The 15,158-nt window shown below is 36.4% G+C and overlaps 1 protein-coding gene across 12 annotated transcripts in view; it reads left to right on the top strand.

Moving 5' to 3' along the window:
• The window catches only part of DMD (dystrophin), a 1,259,796-nt gene that overhangs the window by 1,118,798 nt on the left and 125,840 nt on the right, over positions 1-15,158 (top strand). For all 12 annotated transcript variants that reach the window (XM_082049442.1, XM_082049444.1, XM_082049438.1 and 9 more), the window contains one exon: positions 9,147-9,225. In XM_082049442.1, coding sequence (XP_081905568.1) covers positions 9,147-9,225 — 79 coding nt within the window. The remainder of the gene's footprint in view (positions 1-9,146; positions 9,226-15,158) is intronic.

The following is a 15,158-nucleotide window of genomic DNA, read 5'->3' as shown; positions in this document are numbered from 1 at the left end:
GAGCGAACCAGTTTGGGTGGCATTGTAGTGTGTGTCTGCTGTAGGCCACCTGACCAAGAAGAGCAATACATTGAGGCATTTTACAGGCAGCAAGAAGTAGCCTCATGTTCACAGGACCAGACCAAGGTCCCCATGGGGGACCAGCCTGATTATCTGCTGATGGGACCACACAGCAGGACATAAGCGATCCAGTAAGTTCCTGGATAGGACGGATGAAAGCTTCCTGACACAACTGGTAGAGGAGCCAATGAAGACAGATGCTCTGCTGGACCTCATTCATACAAACAAGGAAGGGCTCACTGGGGAGGCAAAGGTCGAAGGCAGTCTTGTCTGCATTACCATAAGTCCACAAGCCTGGACTTCAGGGGAGCAGACTTTCGCCTCTTTAGTGATCTGCTTGGAAGAGTTCTAAGGGATGAGACCCTGGAAGAAGAGAGGCCCAAGAAAGTTGGTTGATAGTCAAGGATCACCTTCTGAAAGCTCAACACTGGTCTGTCCTGAAGAGCAGGAAGTCAGGCAAAAATGCAGGTAGCCTGTGTGGACGAACAAGGAGCTCTTGGCAAAACGCAAACGTAAAAAAGCACTATATAGAAAGTAGAAGCACTGACACGTGATGTGGAAGGAATACAGAGACACTGACCAAGGGTGCAGAGGCGTGGTTAGGAAAGCCACAGCCCACTCAGAGTGAAATCTAATGAGTGATGTCAACAGGTATTTATATATTTGGAGCTAATGTAAATTGTGAATGGAAAACTTTTTAAGTGGTGCAGTTCTGTTCTGTGAAAAATATACTTCCTAACTTTCATAATTTGTAAAATGACTGTCTTTGTTTACTGTAAAGTTCTGCAAGGTATTTGGCAGAAAAATAGTTCTGATTGATTAAATTACATACAAAAGCCAATATTTAAAGATAATGTGGCTAGAAGGCAAGAATTTGAAATGTTTGTTAATAAAGTGCTCTAGAATGAAGGACTTGTACTTTTAAAAGGCAAAGTCTGTGATCAGCTCATATCATTTTCTTAAAATATTTTATACATACCAGAAGTACATGGACAGAAATCAGAAACGTACAGTGATGTGAAAGCCATTTCCCTTGCAGAACCCCCACCAGCACGTGCGATGGTTTTTACAGGAGCAATGGAGATGTCAAATACTAGGCCTCTCTAGCAAAGTATCTTTTATCCAAAACAAAACAAGTAATATTTTCGAAGAGAACCAAAGATGTTTGTTTTACGATTTCACAGGGTTTACAAGTCATTTATTCCCTCTGCATATGAATGGTTTTGTTATTTAAACCATAAGACCTAACTTTCTTTCCTTAGGCATAGAAATACACAAAGCCCAAAGTTCACTGATTTAGGATTATGAAACAAAAGCCTAAGAAGCAATGGCTGATTATTCACAGTAGATATTAAGTCAAGGAGATTGTTCTTTTTTTTACTGTTTTCTGAGGCTGTATGCCTAGGGCTTTAAGATGCTTCCTGAATTTTTATTACATTTTACTCTCTTGTTTCATCTGAAGATTAAAAAATGCAGCCAAGGTACAGTACATGTGTCCTACTAGATTTTAGGACATCTTTTTTGTACTGAAAAGAGAATTGCATGAATTGCACTTAGATTTCCATCTGCTGAAGTATATATTCGTACCATGACCCACAAATCCTGGAATTTGAATTTACTCTTTGTAAGAGCTATAAATGCATAACATTATGTTTATTCTATTTTTTCTTTCATGTGGAAAATAAGCACGCATCATAGTGATTATTACACTCTCACAATATTTTAGATTACAGAACTTTTCACCAGGAAACTAACTGTTCTTTCCTGTGCTATCATCTCAGGAAATATCAAGACTTAAACCTGAAGTTGAGCAGCTGAGAACAGTGGCTGTCAATTCCCTTTTCTCCAGCTGTTCCTCATTAACAGTACAAAGTGTGTTTATTTAAATCCATCATTATTTCCTAATAGACAAAGAGCAGTGAGTGGTTGAATTCAGTAGGTACTGGAAGTACAGTAGATCAGATCTTTGTGATTATTGATTTGTAAAGAACAGCCTTGTACTGCTTTGGCAGCTCTGAGTCAGTGAGAGAAAAGAAAGAGCCTTTCAGCTCTTGGGAGGAGAATTGCTGGGTAACATTAAAGAGGGTCTTGTAGAAGCCAGTTTCCTTTGATTTGCAGTCAAATTGGATGTGATCGGAATCGAGGTCAGGAGGCTGTGGAAATGCTATGAATATGGCGGGGCAATTAAAGGAGTGTTATTTTAATAAGTATTGTATGTATGCATGCTTATTAATACAGAAAATTGCCCTTCTTTTTTCATGAGAACAGCCTTTGCTGAAACAAATTTTGAAAAAGGAGATTGTGTCTCCTTTTGCTGCTGCACTAAATATAGCTGTTTAGATGAGAATCTTCTATTCTTTTCCTTCTTGCCATTTTTCCTCAGAATCCCAGACATATTCGGCCATTTAAAAATTGTCTTAACTCTTTATATTTTGCATTTTTTAACTAGTGGTCTCATTTCTACTATCTCATGTTAATAGGTAGTAAAAATTGCTACTCATATACCTTCATATAATTGGCCTGCATTTGGGGCTGTATATTTATGTAATTAGTGTCTCTATATTATGTTGCATGTGCCCTTAGATGCCCTTACAAAAAGGTTATTATTCTGACCTCAGAGGAGTTTATGCTGTTGCTGTGTTTCAAATGAATACTAATTTTAAAAGTTAAGCTCAAAAGTAAATGTCTCACTGCATTGAGTGGGATAGGTGATGTCTACTTAACCTCTCTTCTGTCAATGATCTTAAAATAGAAAGTGAAGTAATTTGACAAAATATAACTTAATGAAATCCACTCCCCCTTCCCTATGTGAAATTGTGTTCTTGGTGGATTGAAAGACGTTCTAATATTTGCCTATATTTGGTGTATTTTATTCAGAAGTGAGAATATTCAGGGAAATGTGGTCAGGAAAAGGTTCATTTTCTTTTAGAGGAAAAAAAAAACCACACACACAACTTTTCTCTGCACTTTGGGCTGGAATTCTAGCACTTGGCTAGCATGTCAGTAGACCTAGCAAGGGTGAATCAGGAAGAGAGGAATTTAAAATATTTTTTTCATTATTGTATTAATAATGCCCTACCAAAATAGCATGAGATAGTAGAAACTGCAGTTCATTTCCATTAGCATCAGAGACAAAATGTTCTTTTTTTCCTAGAAAGAACAAAAGTTGACTTAGAAATTGCAGACATGTATCAAAGTGTGCAGAGCAAACAGAAAAAAAAAGCCACATAGTGCCTTACTTTGCTTGGCAAATCAAAGTATTTATAAAGAGACACACCTAGAAAAAAAACATGGTGGTCCTCAAGAGATAAAATGTACAAAGTTATGTGATATATAATCATAGAGACTTCTGATTTGCCAGTTTTGTGTTTTCAACTACATCAACTTTTCAGATAATGTTGTCACTGGTGTCACATGCAGAGTGTGGTGTGGTTTTTGGTTTTTTTGTTGGTGGTTTGGTTTTTTTAAGTGAATGCAACCACTCTATCAACAGAATGGCTTTTGATTCACTGTTCTGCACGTTGTTTATTCTGAAGCACTTACATCTCTTCCTAGCCTTTTAGGAGAAAACCAACAGTTATCTCCAGTTATGGCAACTTTATCACACTACAAGAGGCTAAGGCATGCTAATTTAGCCCCTGTTTCTGTCATGAGCTTCTTTATTTCCTTGCTTAATACATTTTCTGATAAAAATGTAAATATTACAAACATATGTGATTGCAGTTTAAAAATTTGAATTAGCAGAAAATTATAAAATATTTTTACAGGAAAGTCTTTGCAAGGTAGTAGTATAATACATCTTTTTAGCTGTTTCACTAGCATGGCAGCAGTTGAACTAAACTTTGTTATAGCCTAGCAAATGTGTTTTTGTTACGGTGTCAGTTAGGAAGAACTGTAGGTGCTTTTCTGCTCAAGAGTGTGCATTTCCACATTTACCATTCATGTTGGCCAGGAAAGCCAAATGCAGGTGCATGCTAGATCTCTTTAGGAAGCACTGCAAGGGACATTATTTTAATATATCAAGAAGGGAGATGAAAAAACAGTGTTTAATACATACTTAACACTTTAGTATTTTTGTATGCTTTTTCATCTTTGTAAAAGGGTACGTCTAAACAGAGGCCTGTGATAGAGGAATGTATCGACTTATCATTCAGGCGTGATTCTTGAGTTAGAGGTTGGAACCCACAGAAGCCTTTTTGTTAATTGTTTCAGTGCTAATGAGGGTGAAGGCACCATCACTAGCCTCACTGGCCATTTGTCTGTGGCCATTTATGACTCACATATAAGAATTTTTGAATAAATTCCTTGCAAAGTTAATTTAATGTGAATTCTCTGAGTGTGCTGAGCAAAAATTGGCATTTGACCAGTCACCTTTGCTGATAAAGCATTGGAGCTGCACATTTTGCAGAGTACATTCTAGTCTAGTGATTAGAGATATCTGTCCAGAAGGTGAGCACCCCAGAGGTGGTGTCCTGTACTGAACTTGTTCAGTTGAACATCAAAGCTATGGGGAAGACTGGGACAGGATTGACACAGTGCTAGACCGAGGCTGAGTATTAGGTTGAGGTTGTCCCAGTATGGAATTTATACATCCAAGAATACGAGATTCATGGGTCAAGAGAGAGACCATTTTTTGCTGAGGCCACTGATTATTTGCAGGCACCACTTTAACAACATGATGGGCTGTACATCCTTCCTCCATCACAACTTTCTAAAGAGCTCAGCAACTCCAGCACATCTTAATAGTTGGTACTTTTTGAGAACATGGGAAATACTGGAAATCAACCTAATTTTCCCTCTTGATCTAGGCCTGTTTTGCAGTGTGGACATAAACACAAAAGAAAGTTTTAGATTAAATAAAAATGTTCTCATTTTTCTCGTCTTTCTTTTTTTTTTTTTTTTTTTTTTTTATATTAGATGATTTAGTAGTAGACCCAAGTGAAATCCATCAAATCCTTATTCTGATCTCAGTGGACCTGTTACAATGAGTGTTTTCAAGGTTGAACCTTTGCATTAAGTAAAGTACTTACAAACTATTCCTAACTACGTGACGGAGCTTTGCTTTTGCTATTGTCTTAATTTGTTTATCTGAACATGATGATATGTTCAGTTCACATGGCTGCATCCAAATGATGGGAAACAGAACTTGATTAATCAAATGTTTTCAAAGGACAGGAATTTCAATTAACTTTTTTTTTTAATTATTAATTGATTTGTTTAGAAGAAGCTGTTTATGTTATGTGTCAATATCACTTAAAATTAGTGTAGGATTTTTAATATTACCATCTTCAACTTCAAGTATAATGTTTACTGCACTACTGTGACTCTTCCATTTGTTGTGACTGAAAGAAGACATAACTTATGTAAAACGGGATTGAATAAATAATGGAAATGCATGTCTCTTCAAGCATGTGTTGTCAGTGAAGAAAAGCAAGAGTTAAGTATCCTGATTACAGAAAATCCCGATGTTTGTTTTTAAGTCAAAGTCAGATATAAAAATATTTCTGGCAGTAAAAAAAAACAAGTTCTGACTTTTAAAAATCCACTTATCCATTTTATTGATTTTTTTTTTTTAATAACATTACTTGTGGAGAAATACTATAGACAGTTTTACCTAAAAGATGCTCAAATCCAATCCATGGTCCCATATTGCATGTTCTGTACTGCTAATAGTACCTTTAAAATGATTACTTTTTAGATACTAATCTGGGGAAGCTGATATTAGTAGGAAGAGACCACTGAAGTCAGAAAACACAATTTTTCCTTTGGCTATTGAGATATGGCAGCGGGGGGGGGTTGGAATTTGCAAAACTTCATTAACAGTATACATCTTTTCTTCCACTTAAAGCAAGGAAAAGTAATGCTTGAATTGGATTGAAAATTTTGCTGTTTTCTTCACACATAGCTCCAGTTTTTCACAGCATCATTTTGTTCTACGGAAAACTTCCCTTGGTTCAAAGCACTGTGTTCAAAAATACACAGGATACCAGTTGTGCTTATATTGTAGCAATCTGTTTCATTTGACTTGGAAGAAAACAAGGCAAAATTTAAAATTTGGGAATTGTCTATGGCTTGTTTTTGAAAATGAATTTAAAAAAAAATACATGCCAGTGAGAATTCTTTTCAAGAATCAAATACCAGTTATAAAGACCTAGGTGGATATAATTCTCCTTTTCTAGTTAGTCAGGGTGTAAGCCAGGAAGCCAAATCCAACTCTGACTCTGTTGGATCAGAGATACATTCTTCGCTAAGTAATCACTGTTTGTTCAGGTGGTGGGGATTTTTTGTTTGTTTTTCCACAAAAAAAACGCAGTTATTGTGGGTTCAAATTCTGTTATTTTATCATTTACATCTTAGTGTTGGTAAAATTCAGAGACACTGACCGCAATAATCTTCATTGCTCTACCATCAACAGCGAATTCATCTTTTGGCACCTAAAAAGTAGTATGATGATACATCAATAAGTTTTATTTCCTGGCAGCCAAATGGAATAACTTTTTATGTTCTCAGGTGATATTTCCTGGAGAATACTCAAGATTTCCCAATGTTTTATTAATCTCTATATTGATAAAATCTGCCTCTAGACATAGGTTATTTCCTGGCTCACATACAAGGCTGTTCAGTTTGAAAGCTTACCCTGAAGTGTGTAAGATATTTTATTTTGCTGGATGTGCATATATGGCTAAAAAAAATCTCAGTTTAATTATTTTGGGCAGCTAAAAGCTCACCTGGATATTTTGAAGTGATTGAAATTCTCAGTTTTAGCACACTTAAAGCAGTTGTTTGGGCTGTGAGCTGGCGGTGGTCACACATACCAAAGGGTTTCCAGACTCCATTCTGACCAGGAGCTGGCTGTTCTCATTCTCTTATATGAAACACTGCTTCCTGCTGTGTATTTGTAGAACTCTCATTCTCTTTAGAGATTCTGCATGCAAGACAGTACTTTTTCAATCCTAGTTGTCTTACTGAAAAATACGTGCTAATATAAAGGAGGAGGCTTATCTTTCTTTACTAACCAATAATGTCCTAATGACAAAATAAATATGTTAAGAGGTTTATTTTAAGAGGATTCCAAAGAGTATACATAATTCCATTAACATTTTCTGTTTGTTTTTTTTTTATTTGCATGGTTTTTTAATCAATGTTTACCTTCCTAGTCTCCATTGAAAGGCCATGTCTTCATTAAAAATATCACATTAGTTTATGCTTCTATACTTAAGCAAATGATACTGATGACCAGAAGCAGTCCTATCATCATTTTCTATGCACTTGCAGACTTCTCTAGCTTATATCTGTGCTGTGAACTAGGTGTGAACTCAAGCCTGAAGTCGGTCCCTAGTATGCAGCATTGCTTAATAGAACATCTGTCTGTGCAATTCAGTCCACGCTTAAATTGTCCTTTACCCAGCCTTCTTCTACCCACACTTCCAGATTTTATCCAGAGTTCAGCCTCTTCCTAGGCTTAGTTTTGTCCATCTAAGCAATCAGCAAGATTAAACAGAAAAACCACAGGTCACAGGACTGAGCCAGCATGTGCCTGCCTTGAACACACTGGCATAAATGTTGCTCTCCGAGCAACTACGGATTCAAGAAAGCAGTAGAAATAAGACAAGAGGCTACACGGTGATATGCTAGTAGCTGAGCTATGTGGGGAGGTGCTGGTCAACCAGGACTAACAAAAATCATATGAATTATGTCTGTGTATAGGAAGCCAGAAGAGAAAAGGAGGCATAGAAATTCATGTAGCTGTGGGAAAACCATCTGAAAAACAGCTTGAGGAAAGAAAATAATGTGGACTTTTTGGTCATAGTGTCAGTTTTGAAACTGGAAGCAAAGAAATAATGTTCTGATATTAAATTTCTCTTGTGCTTAGTGAAACAATATTTTGGGGTCTAGGAATTATTTGGCAAACAAACACAGCCATATCAAAGAGCTAGTCAATTCTATCATTATTTTTCCCCCCTAACTGAATCATACCCAGTTATTTCTCCTTCCTACCACCAACCAAAAGAAATCTCTGAAAGTTTTAAACTGTGGATGGCTTTTTACCCATGCAACCTATTAGTTTCTTTGTTATGCATCTCACAACTAGGACAAGAAAAACAGATCAATCAGTTTTACTTTCTGCTTTGCTAGTGTTGATGCAATGCTTTTTCTTACAGGCAATATCTAAGTTAACTGAATCTGCTTCCTAACATTCATTTTACTTAATATATTTTTTAGAATATTCTAGCATTACTTTCAAATATTTTTCCTTGCTTTACCTAATCCTATTCTTAGCCCTAACTTAGTGATGGTATCCTTTTAGTAAATAGGCTATAAAGCTGCTGATAGATGTCATTCATACACTATGGAATCTTATAGCAACCACCCTCTCTTGACTGCTTGCTTAATACTTAATTCTACTGGGATTTTCAAGGGTAAAGATAAAACCAGTCTGAGAATTATTAATAGCATCTGTGTTTTCATGCTGTGCATTAACCCAACAAAACACTGGGAACAACGTGTTCTTCAAAGGACTTTTCCAAGAAAAAGCTTGAGGGGCTTGGATTTGACTGATTAAAATAACAAAGAAATGTTTGTACCAGACACTCTTTGGTTATCCTCATTTCAGCACTTGGCTAAAATATGGTTATCATGGCCACATTTAAGAGAGATTACTTTTCACATGTTGATTTATAATAGTAAACTCTCAAAAGGTACTTTTGAGGTAATTCTGTAAAAGTATTAACAGAGGAATGTTTCTGACTTCAGTATTGGCAAGCAACAGTGCTATTCTCTTCAGGTACATAAAGTCAGGCTGGTTTGCTGTACCTATATTTACCAGCCTTTTCATTTTAAACTTGTTCTAGCATCAGGTGTAGCTGAGGGGGAAAAAAATACCAAAAATCAAACCCAAACCTTTTTCGACCTCCTTTCTTTTGGATAAAACCCATTAAATCTCAGTTAAATCTTGAGGAGTAATGATTGTTGCAGGAGCCTGCTTAATTTTAAACAGAATGTTCTCTAATGGAAAAAAAGTATCTGACTGTAATTGCTACTTGTTCCTTGTTTAGAAGAGAGTCATTTTTTTCCTCTCTTGACAGGTGGCCATTGATGAGCGCATCCGGCAACTGCATGAAGCTCACAGGGATTTTGGCCCTACTTCCCAACATTTTCTTACCAGTGAGTAATTTCCCATTTTTCTTGCTCAGTTTGTATAGACAGTTGACATTTTTGTATCCATGTCAGTTATTGTTGCTATGAGTTTTTATTTTAAATTGTATTATAATATTTTTCTGGGTTTTTTTCATTACTATGAGAAGAAAAGTGTTAAATAAGTTCATGTAGTCCAAGGTAAAAGGAAAATATCTGCCAGTATCACATCAAAGCAAGGCTGATCTTCATTGTTTAAAGGTTCTCTTTTAGGACTAGTGAATTAAAATTACATTAAAAATATGTGAGAGTTTCTGATGATTGTAACCTAGAAAGGATTCAAAGAAAATTAAATTGGGTTTATCAGTTCAAAGAAGTATTCAGCTCCAAAAAGGGGCAAAATAAGACCTGCAAGAAAAACATTTTGCAGGATTTGATCACTTAGCAGGGCACTGAGAGGATCAAAACCACAGTGGGAAAGTTGGCAAAAGGATGGCAGTTCAGTAAACTTTTTACAACTTTGCATAAAACATAATTGCCAGTAATATTCCCACTCCACCTCCACACACACTCTTTTATCAAGGATGTTTTGAAGTACACTGAAAGACAACTTGAAACACCTTCAAAGCTCTAAGCCAGTGACTAAAATGAATCTTCTCAGAGGCTGTGTCTTTTCTATTGTACTTCAATTAAGGAAAGTAAACAGTAAAACTTTATTTAAGAGATTGTATCAGCAGAACAGAACACAGTCACAGGATAATGGTCTCCTACATGCAGGGACAAACTATCCAGACATCAGAAATAGATGTTGCTATTATTGCACAGCTATGTTCACAGTGGGGTAGAGGACAAACTTTTCTTCAGCTGATACTGCATTGTAATTTTAATTGGTTAACCATTTTTCCACTGAAAATCTCAATGGGAAACTGAAAATTCTCAGTTGAATGAACTGCAAAGTCAAAACCAGAGTCGATATTGTGCCATATAAGCATAATGCAGGCTCACAAAGATTCAACCATGCATCATAGAAGAAATAAGCCCTATTTTTGTAATTTCTAATTTCTAATACTTTTTTTTCAAAGTCTCTTTTATTTAACTCTTAATCACTGTCAATAATTTGTCAGCTCAATATATATAACTGCAAATCAGACTTGTCCAGGTTGAACATGCGAGTTCTTATGACTGGTACATGTATATGGCATGAACACAATATGTAAGCAGAGGCCTGTTTTTCTTATTACATATGGTATATTCTTGGTGAAGGAATAAATTTGAAGGGTAAATTAACCCAACCTCTATCGCAATGTGAAACTACACTGTCACACTGAAGAGCACGTTCTCTATGCTGGTGCTGAATGCAACCAGGGAACTTGTGTGACAGTTGTGTCCTAGACCCTTTCTGCCTCATTACTGATAAACTAGATCAATCTAAAAGTTGCTCAGTGGTATGACAGTCACCTCTTTTAGCCCACCCACCGTTAGTGTGATACTGAGACAATACATTATTTTTCCGTGTACTAATCAGAGCCAGCAAAGAGTGGAAATCATGCTGGATGCATCTCACCACTTGAGGTTTGCTTTAGGAGAAGGAGCCAGGTGAAAATGTGCTCACTTCGGAAATAACCAAATCACTGAGAAAAAAAGAGACACGTGTATTTGTATATTCTCTCTCTTCCTTAGATGTGTGTGCATATACATATTCTTACATGTGCATGCAAAAATTAGGTTTTTGAAGCACCGAAAATATCTACAGAATCCTTCCCAAGTATAAGTGCTCAGTCACTGAAAACTGTCAGTACATCTGTCAGTCCCATCTTTCATAAGCATCAAATTCCAAAAGTATCAAGTTCCTTTGTATCATGTACTATTACTACACCTGAGGAAAATATCATGCTTTGACATGCTTTTCATGTACTGCCTCTGCTGCATCCCTGCACTGATGGAAGCACATCTGTTGGAGACGTAGCTGTGCATGAGAGAGAATGCCAGCAACACCAGTCTTTTCTCTGTATCTGTAGTTTTGGGAGTGAACAAATCAAACATAAGGGTTTCCAAACAGAACTGGGCAGGTTAAATGAGGGTGAATTTAATGTCTTGTAAGTGACTGATCCAGTCTAGCTGTGGCAACAGCAGGGAAAAGATGAATCATGGTAATTTTGCTCTCTGGTTTTATTTTATAAGCTCAACTCACGAAGTGGTTTTATCTAAGGAGCTGAAATACATGTAAGATCAATGCAAACTGCAATAAGTAAGGAAAATATGCAATTTATTGGCTACTTCATACCTAATTTATATGCTAGTAATAATCAGTTCATCCTCTCAAACTCAGCACCAACTTTCCCTCTAACATACATGCTAACTCACCTTAACATATGAGTGATGATCTTCAGCTCTCAACAGTGTTTATATACTTACCTGAAAAATTGTCCTTCTATAGTTGATCTGCAAAAAGTGTGGTACTGTAGTCAAGTTCGCGTTAAATCAGTGACTGAATCACATTTCTCTCTTATCTTCAATAAAAAAAATATGAGCTGTTAATCTGCAGAAATGTTTTTTTTGTATTTGTTATTATTTTATATATAGAAATTAGAGCATCAATTGTCTGTCTCTGTTTGATCAGGACTGAGGCTGCACAGGGCTGTTGAAACCCTAGTTAAAAAAGTAATCGGGTAGTGATGCAGGGAACTCATAGTTGTCATGCCCTGTGCAGGCAAGGAATTAAGTGGTAGTCCCTCTTTCTAAATACTTGCAGCCTGTTCTAAGAGCTATTCTTATAGCTATTTCTGAAAGCGATGGGAAGGAAGGTGTGAGTTAGAGATACAAGGAGTGAAAAATATAAAAAAAAAAAAAAAAAAAAAAAAAGACTCCTGCTTTGTAACATTTTTGATTTAGGGACAATCTTTTTTCCATCCTCCTTTCTTGCAGCTTGACCTTCTCTTTCCACTCTTTCTTATTCTAAATGACCAGGTGACAGTGTTTATCTATACTGTGGCACAGGATTCTTCAGATGTCTCCTGGCTGTGAGTTTAAAAAAAATTATAAAAGAGCTCGTATACACTTGCGTCTCTATAGCAAGGCTTTGGTCTGCCCTCAAGTGCAAAGGTCTCTAGCCAAGACTGGGCCTTACTTTTGTGCTGGCACATGAACTTGCCTCTCTCCAGGCCTCCTACATTTTTTTCTGGGTTCTCTCACCTCAGCCCTTGATGTTCTGATCAGTCCTTCATGCTTCCCCAAACTCATTTCACTGTGCCAGTCTCCACAGAGTTCCAGCTCCTCCTCAGTTTATTCCTTGCCAAGGACAGACGCTCCCAGCATTCACAGCAATAGTTGTTAAGATATGGCTGATAAATGTATTACGTGTGCAAGACATTACATCGTTGGATATCCACAGAGTGAGGCTGATGGTTTTGAAGGTTTTGCTGTTTAACTAGGATGATAAGTCACGATGTAAAACAAAAATAGGAAAAAAAAAAAGGGGGGAAAGAGGAAAAAAATCTTTTCTATGAAAGAGAAATTAGTAAATATTTAGCAAAGTAATTTAAAAAAATCTGTGACCCTTTCATGGATGATGATACTTAATTTGAAAACTATATACAGTAACTGAAGTGTAGAAAAGAGTACCTGCAATTTCAAGCATAATGCAGACTCCAGAGTTTTCAGTGACTCTGGCATAATTTTACTTTTTTTACTTCTCCTTTATTTTGCTCTGTGATGCTGTCTCTTACAAAAAATGGGAGTCGTTGTCTCTTTTTGGAGAACCCACCTATATTTGTCACCATAGTTATTACTTTTTTTTTTTGTGATGCAATAAATGTGAGGTAGGATTGATGTCAGATTGGTTTTAATATCATTTGCTGTGCTACTCAGCCTCCCATCAATCTTATTTTTAATGTGATAGCTCATTCACATGCATTACTTGTGATCGCTGATAAATATAAGGTATTATGTCTTTTAAAAGTATAAACAAACCTTGCAATTTACTGTCCGGCTCCAGTATGAGCCACCTGTTGGTATGTATAACATATCAATGAAGTGACTGTGTGAAATAGTACTCAGATATAACTGGCAATTACTGGGAGTGTGTGACTGGGAGATCCCAGGTGCTGCTTGTGATTCCCAAGCTTAGAGAACATGGACTTTTGTTAAGGTAAACAACCTGGAAATATGAGGGACAGAAAGAACATTTCAGTTTGCAATTCTAAAAGGCTGATTTACATCTAACTAACATTTTGTGATTTGTATTTCCCAGGCCACAAGCTTCTGCTACCTGGATACATCAGTACCAGTCTTTCTAATCTGCATACCTAAATATGTGCTAGGAACTGTATTTTAACTGGAGATACCTCACTATGCCTTTAAGTTTTGGACTTCCAACCAGGAACAGCACTGACTTCAACATGAAACAAGGCAGCCATAGCAGCTTTCATTCAGAAACAGGAATGTTACAAATGCTGCAGCCAACATTTTGTATTGCAAGCTCACAATCAGAGTGTACCTGCTGCATTTTATGTCAAACAATTGTTTAAGAAACAAGATCACAGGAGCAGGCTATGTAACCTCGGTCTCTCTTTCTCAGGATAAGCTCAGAGCTGTTACAGTTCAGATGTGGGTTTCTTCTTCTTCTTCGTCTTTCTGTGCTTTTGTGTCTTGCTTCAGTTATTTAGGCCACTCTCCTGAAAAATAGGAGGTGTGGGTCTGAGTGTGGTGTGGGAGAGAAGTCAAGTGCTTGCATTTCCCACCTTCTGTGTGAGTGCTTAGATTATTAGGCAAAGCAAAGATTAGTGAAGCTCTTTCTTGCACAGGCAGATGTCTTTAAAAAGGGCAAGTCCTGCTAATTAAGACATCTGACTAAAAATGACAGGGCTCTGGGACTCTTAAGACACTTTACCCATCCATCTGATAGACAATTTTCCAGTGCTAACAGCTATATCTTTCTCTCTTATTTCTTACTGCATATATTATATTATATTGTATTATCTTCCAGATAGTGATTTTGACATGTAGACATTGAAGACAGTGTCCATTCATCAACATCTTGGATATATGATTTAATATTTTTAGATATCACATTGAATGTTTTGAATAGAAACTCTTACCAAACAGTAATATAAAGACAGAAGATAAGTAGTCACAAAAGAATCAGCCTAACTCCGAGAACTCCCTGGAACAAAAAGGATTTTATTATTGCATTTAAATGTGGTCATATTATCTAGAGGAGCCTGATTGCTAGAAAACTTCTTGTTGTGCAAAATGACTTCATGTGCTTCTGAAGAAGAAGAAAAGAAAATTAGTGAAGTACCAATTAAAAAGTTCACTTCGCAAGTCTTACCATTGTCGTTATCATGGTGAATTTGTAGCTGCACTGGGCACTAATTCAACCTCAAGACTTGTGTGATGCATAGATCAGGTTTAAAGTTAAGGACTTCAGTCCATTTCTTGTTTAGAATATTGTGACCATAGCCACTTTTTTTGTGGGCTTTGATTTTTCCATTATATTTTCTTCTCAGGACAACCAGAGATAATCTCTCCATGAAACTTAATAATATATTTGATTCACAATGAAATAGGATTTGTGGAATTCTACCCTTATACCTATGTTTTCCGTTTTTCTGCACTTTTGTACTAAGTGACCATTTCTACTATAATACATTGGGATACAAATTTCTAAACAAAATTATGAATTCGGTTTTAAAATTACAATGTTCTTCCCCTCTCTTCACCTGAAAGGAAGCATTTCTTCCTTGTAATTAATATCTTGTGTAAAATAATTATTTCTAAATCTTTCTCTCTTGTTTCCTTGGTTTGTCAGCAATTTTTAAATGCTACATAGTATTTATTTTAAAGTAGAGAGGTTTTTTGGGAGGGAGTGGTCAGGAGAATTGCCGTCTTATTATCTTATGGCAGCCAAATTAATTTCTGGGTTGGTAGGTAATCCCATATTCTGCAATGCTAAATAATTTGCA

Source organism: Streptopelia decaocto (genome assembly GCF_964273445.1).
Source record: "Streptopelia decaocto genome assembly, chromosome: 1".
In the NCBI taxonomy this organism is placed as follows: Eukaryota; Metazoa; Chordata; class Aves; order Columbiformes; family Columbidae; genus Streptopelia; species Streptopelia decaocto.
This window is presented reverse-complemented; position numbering and strand designations above follow the sequence as displayed.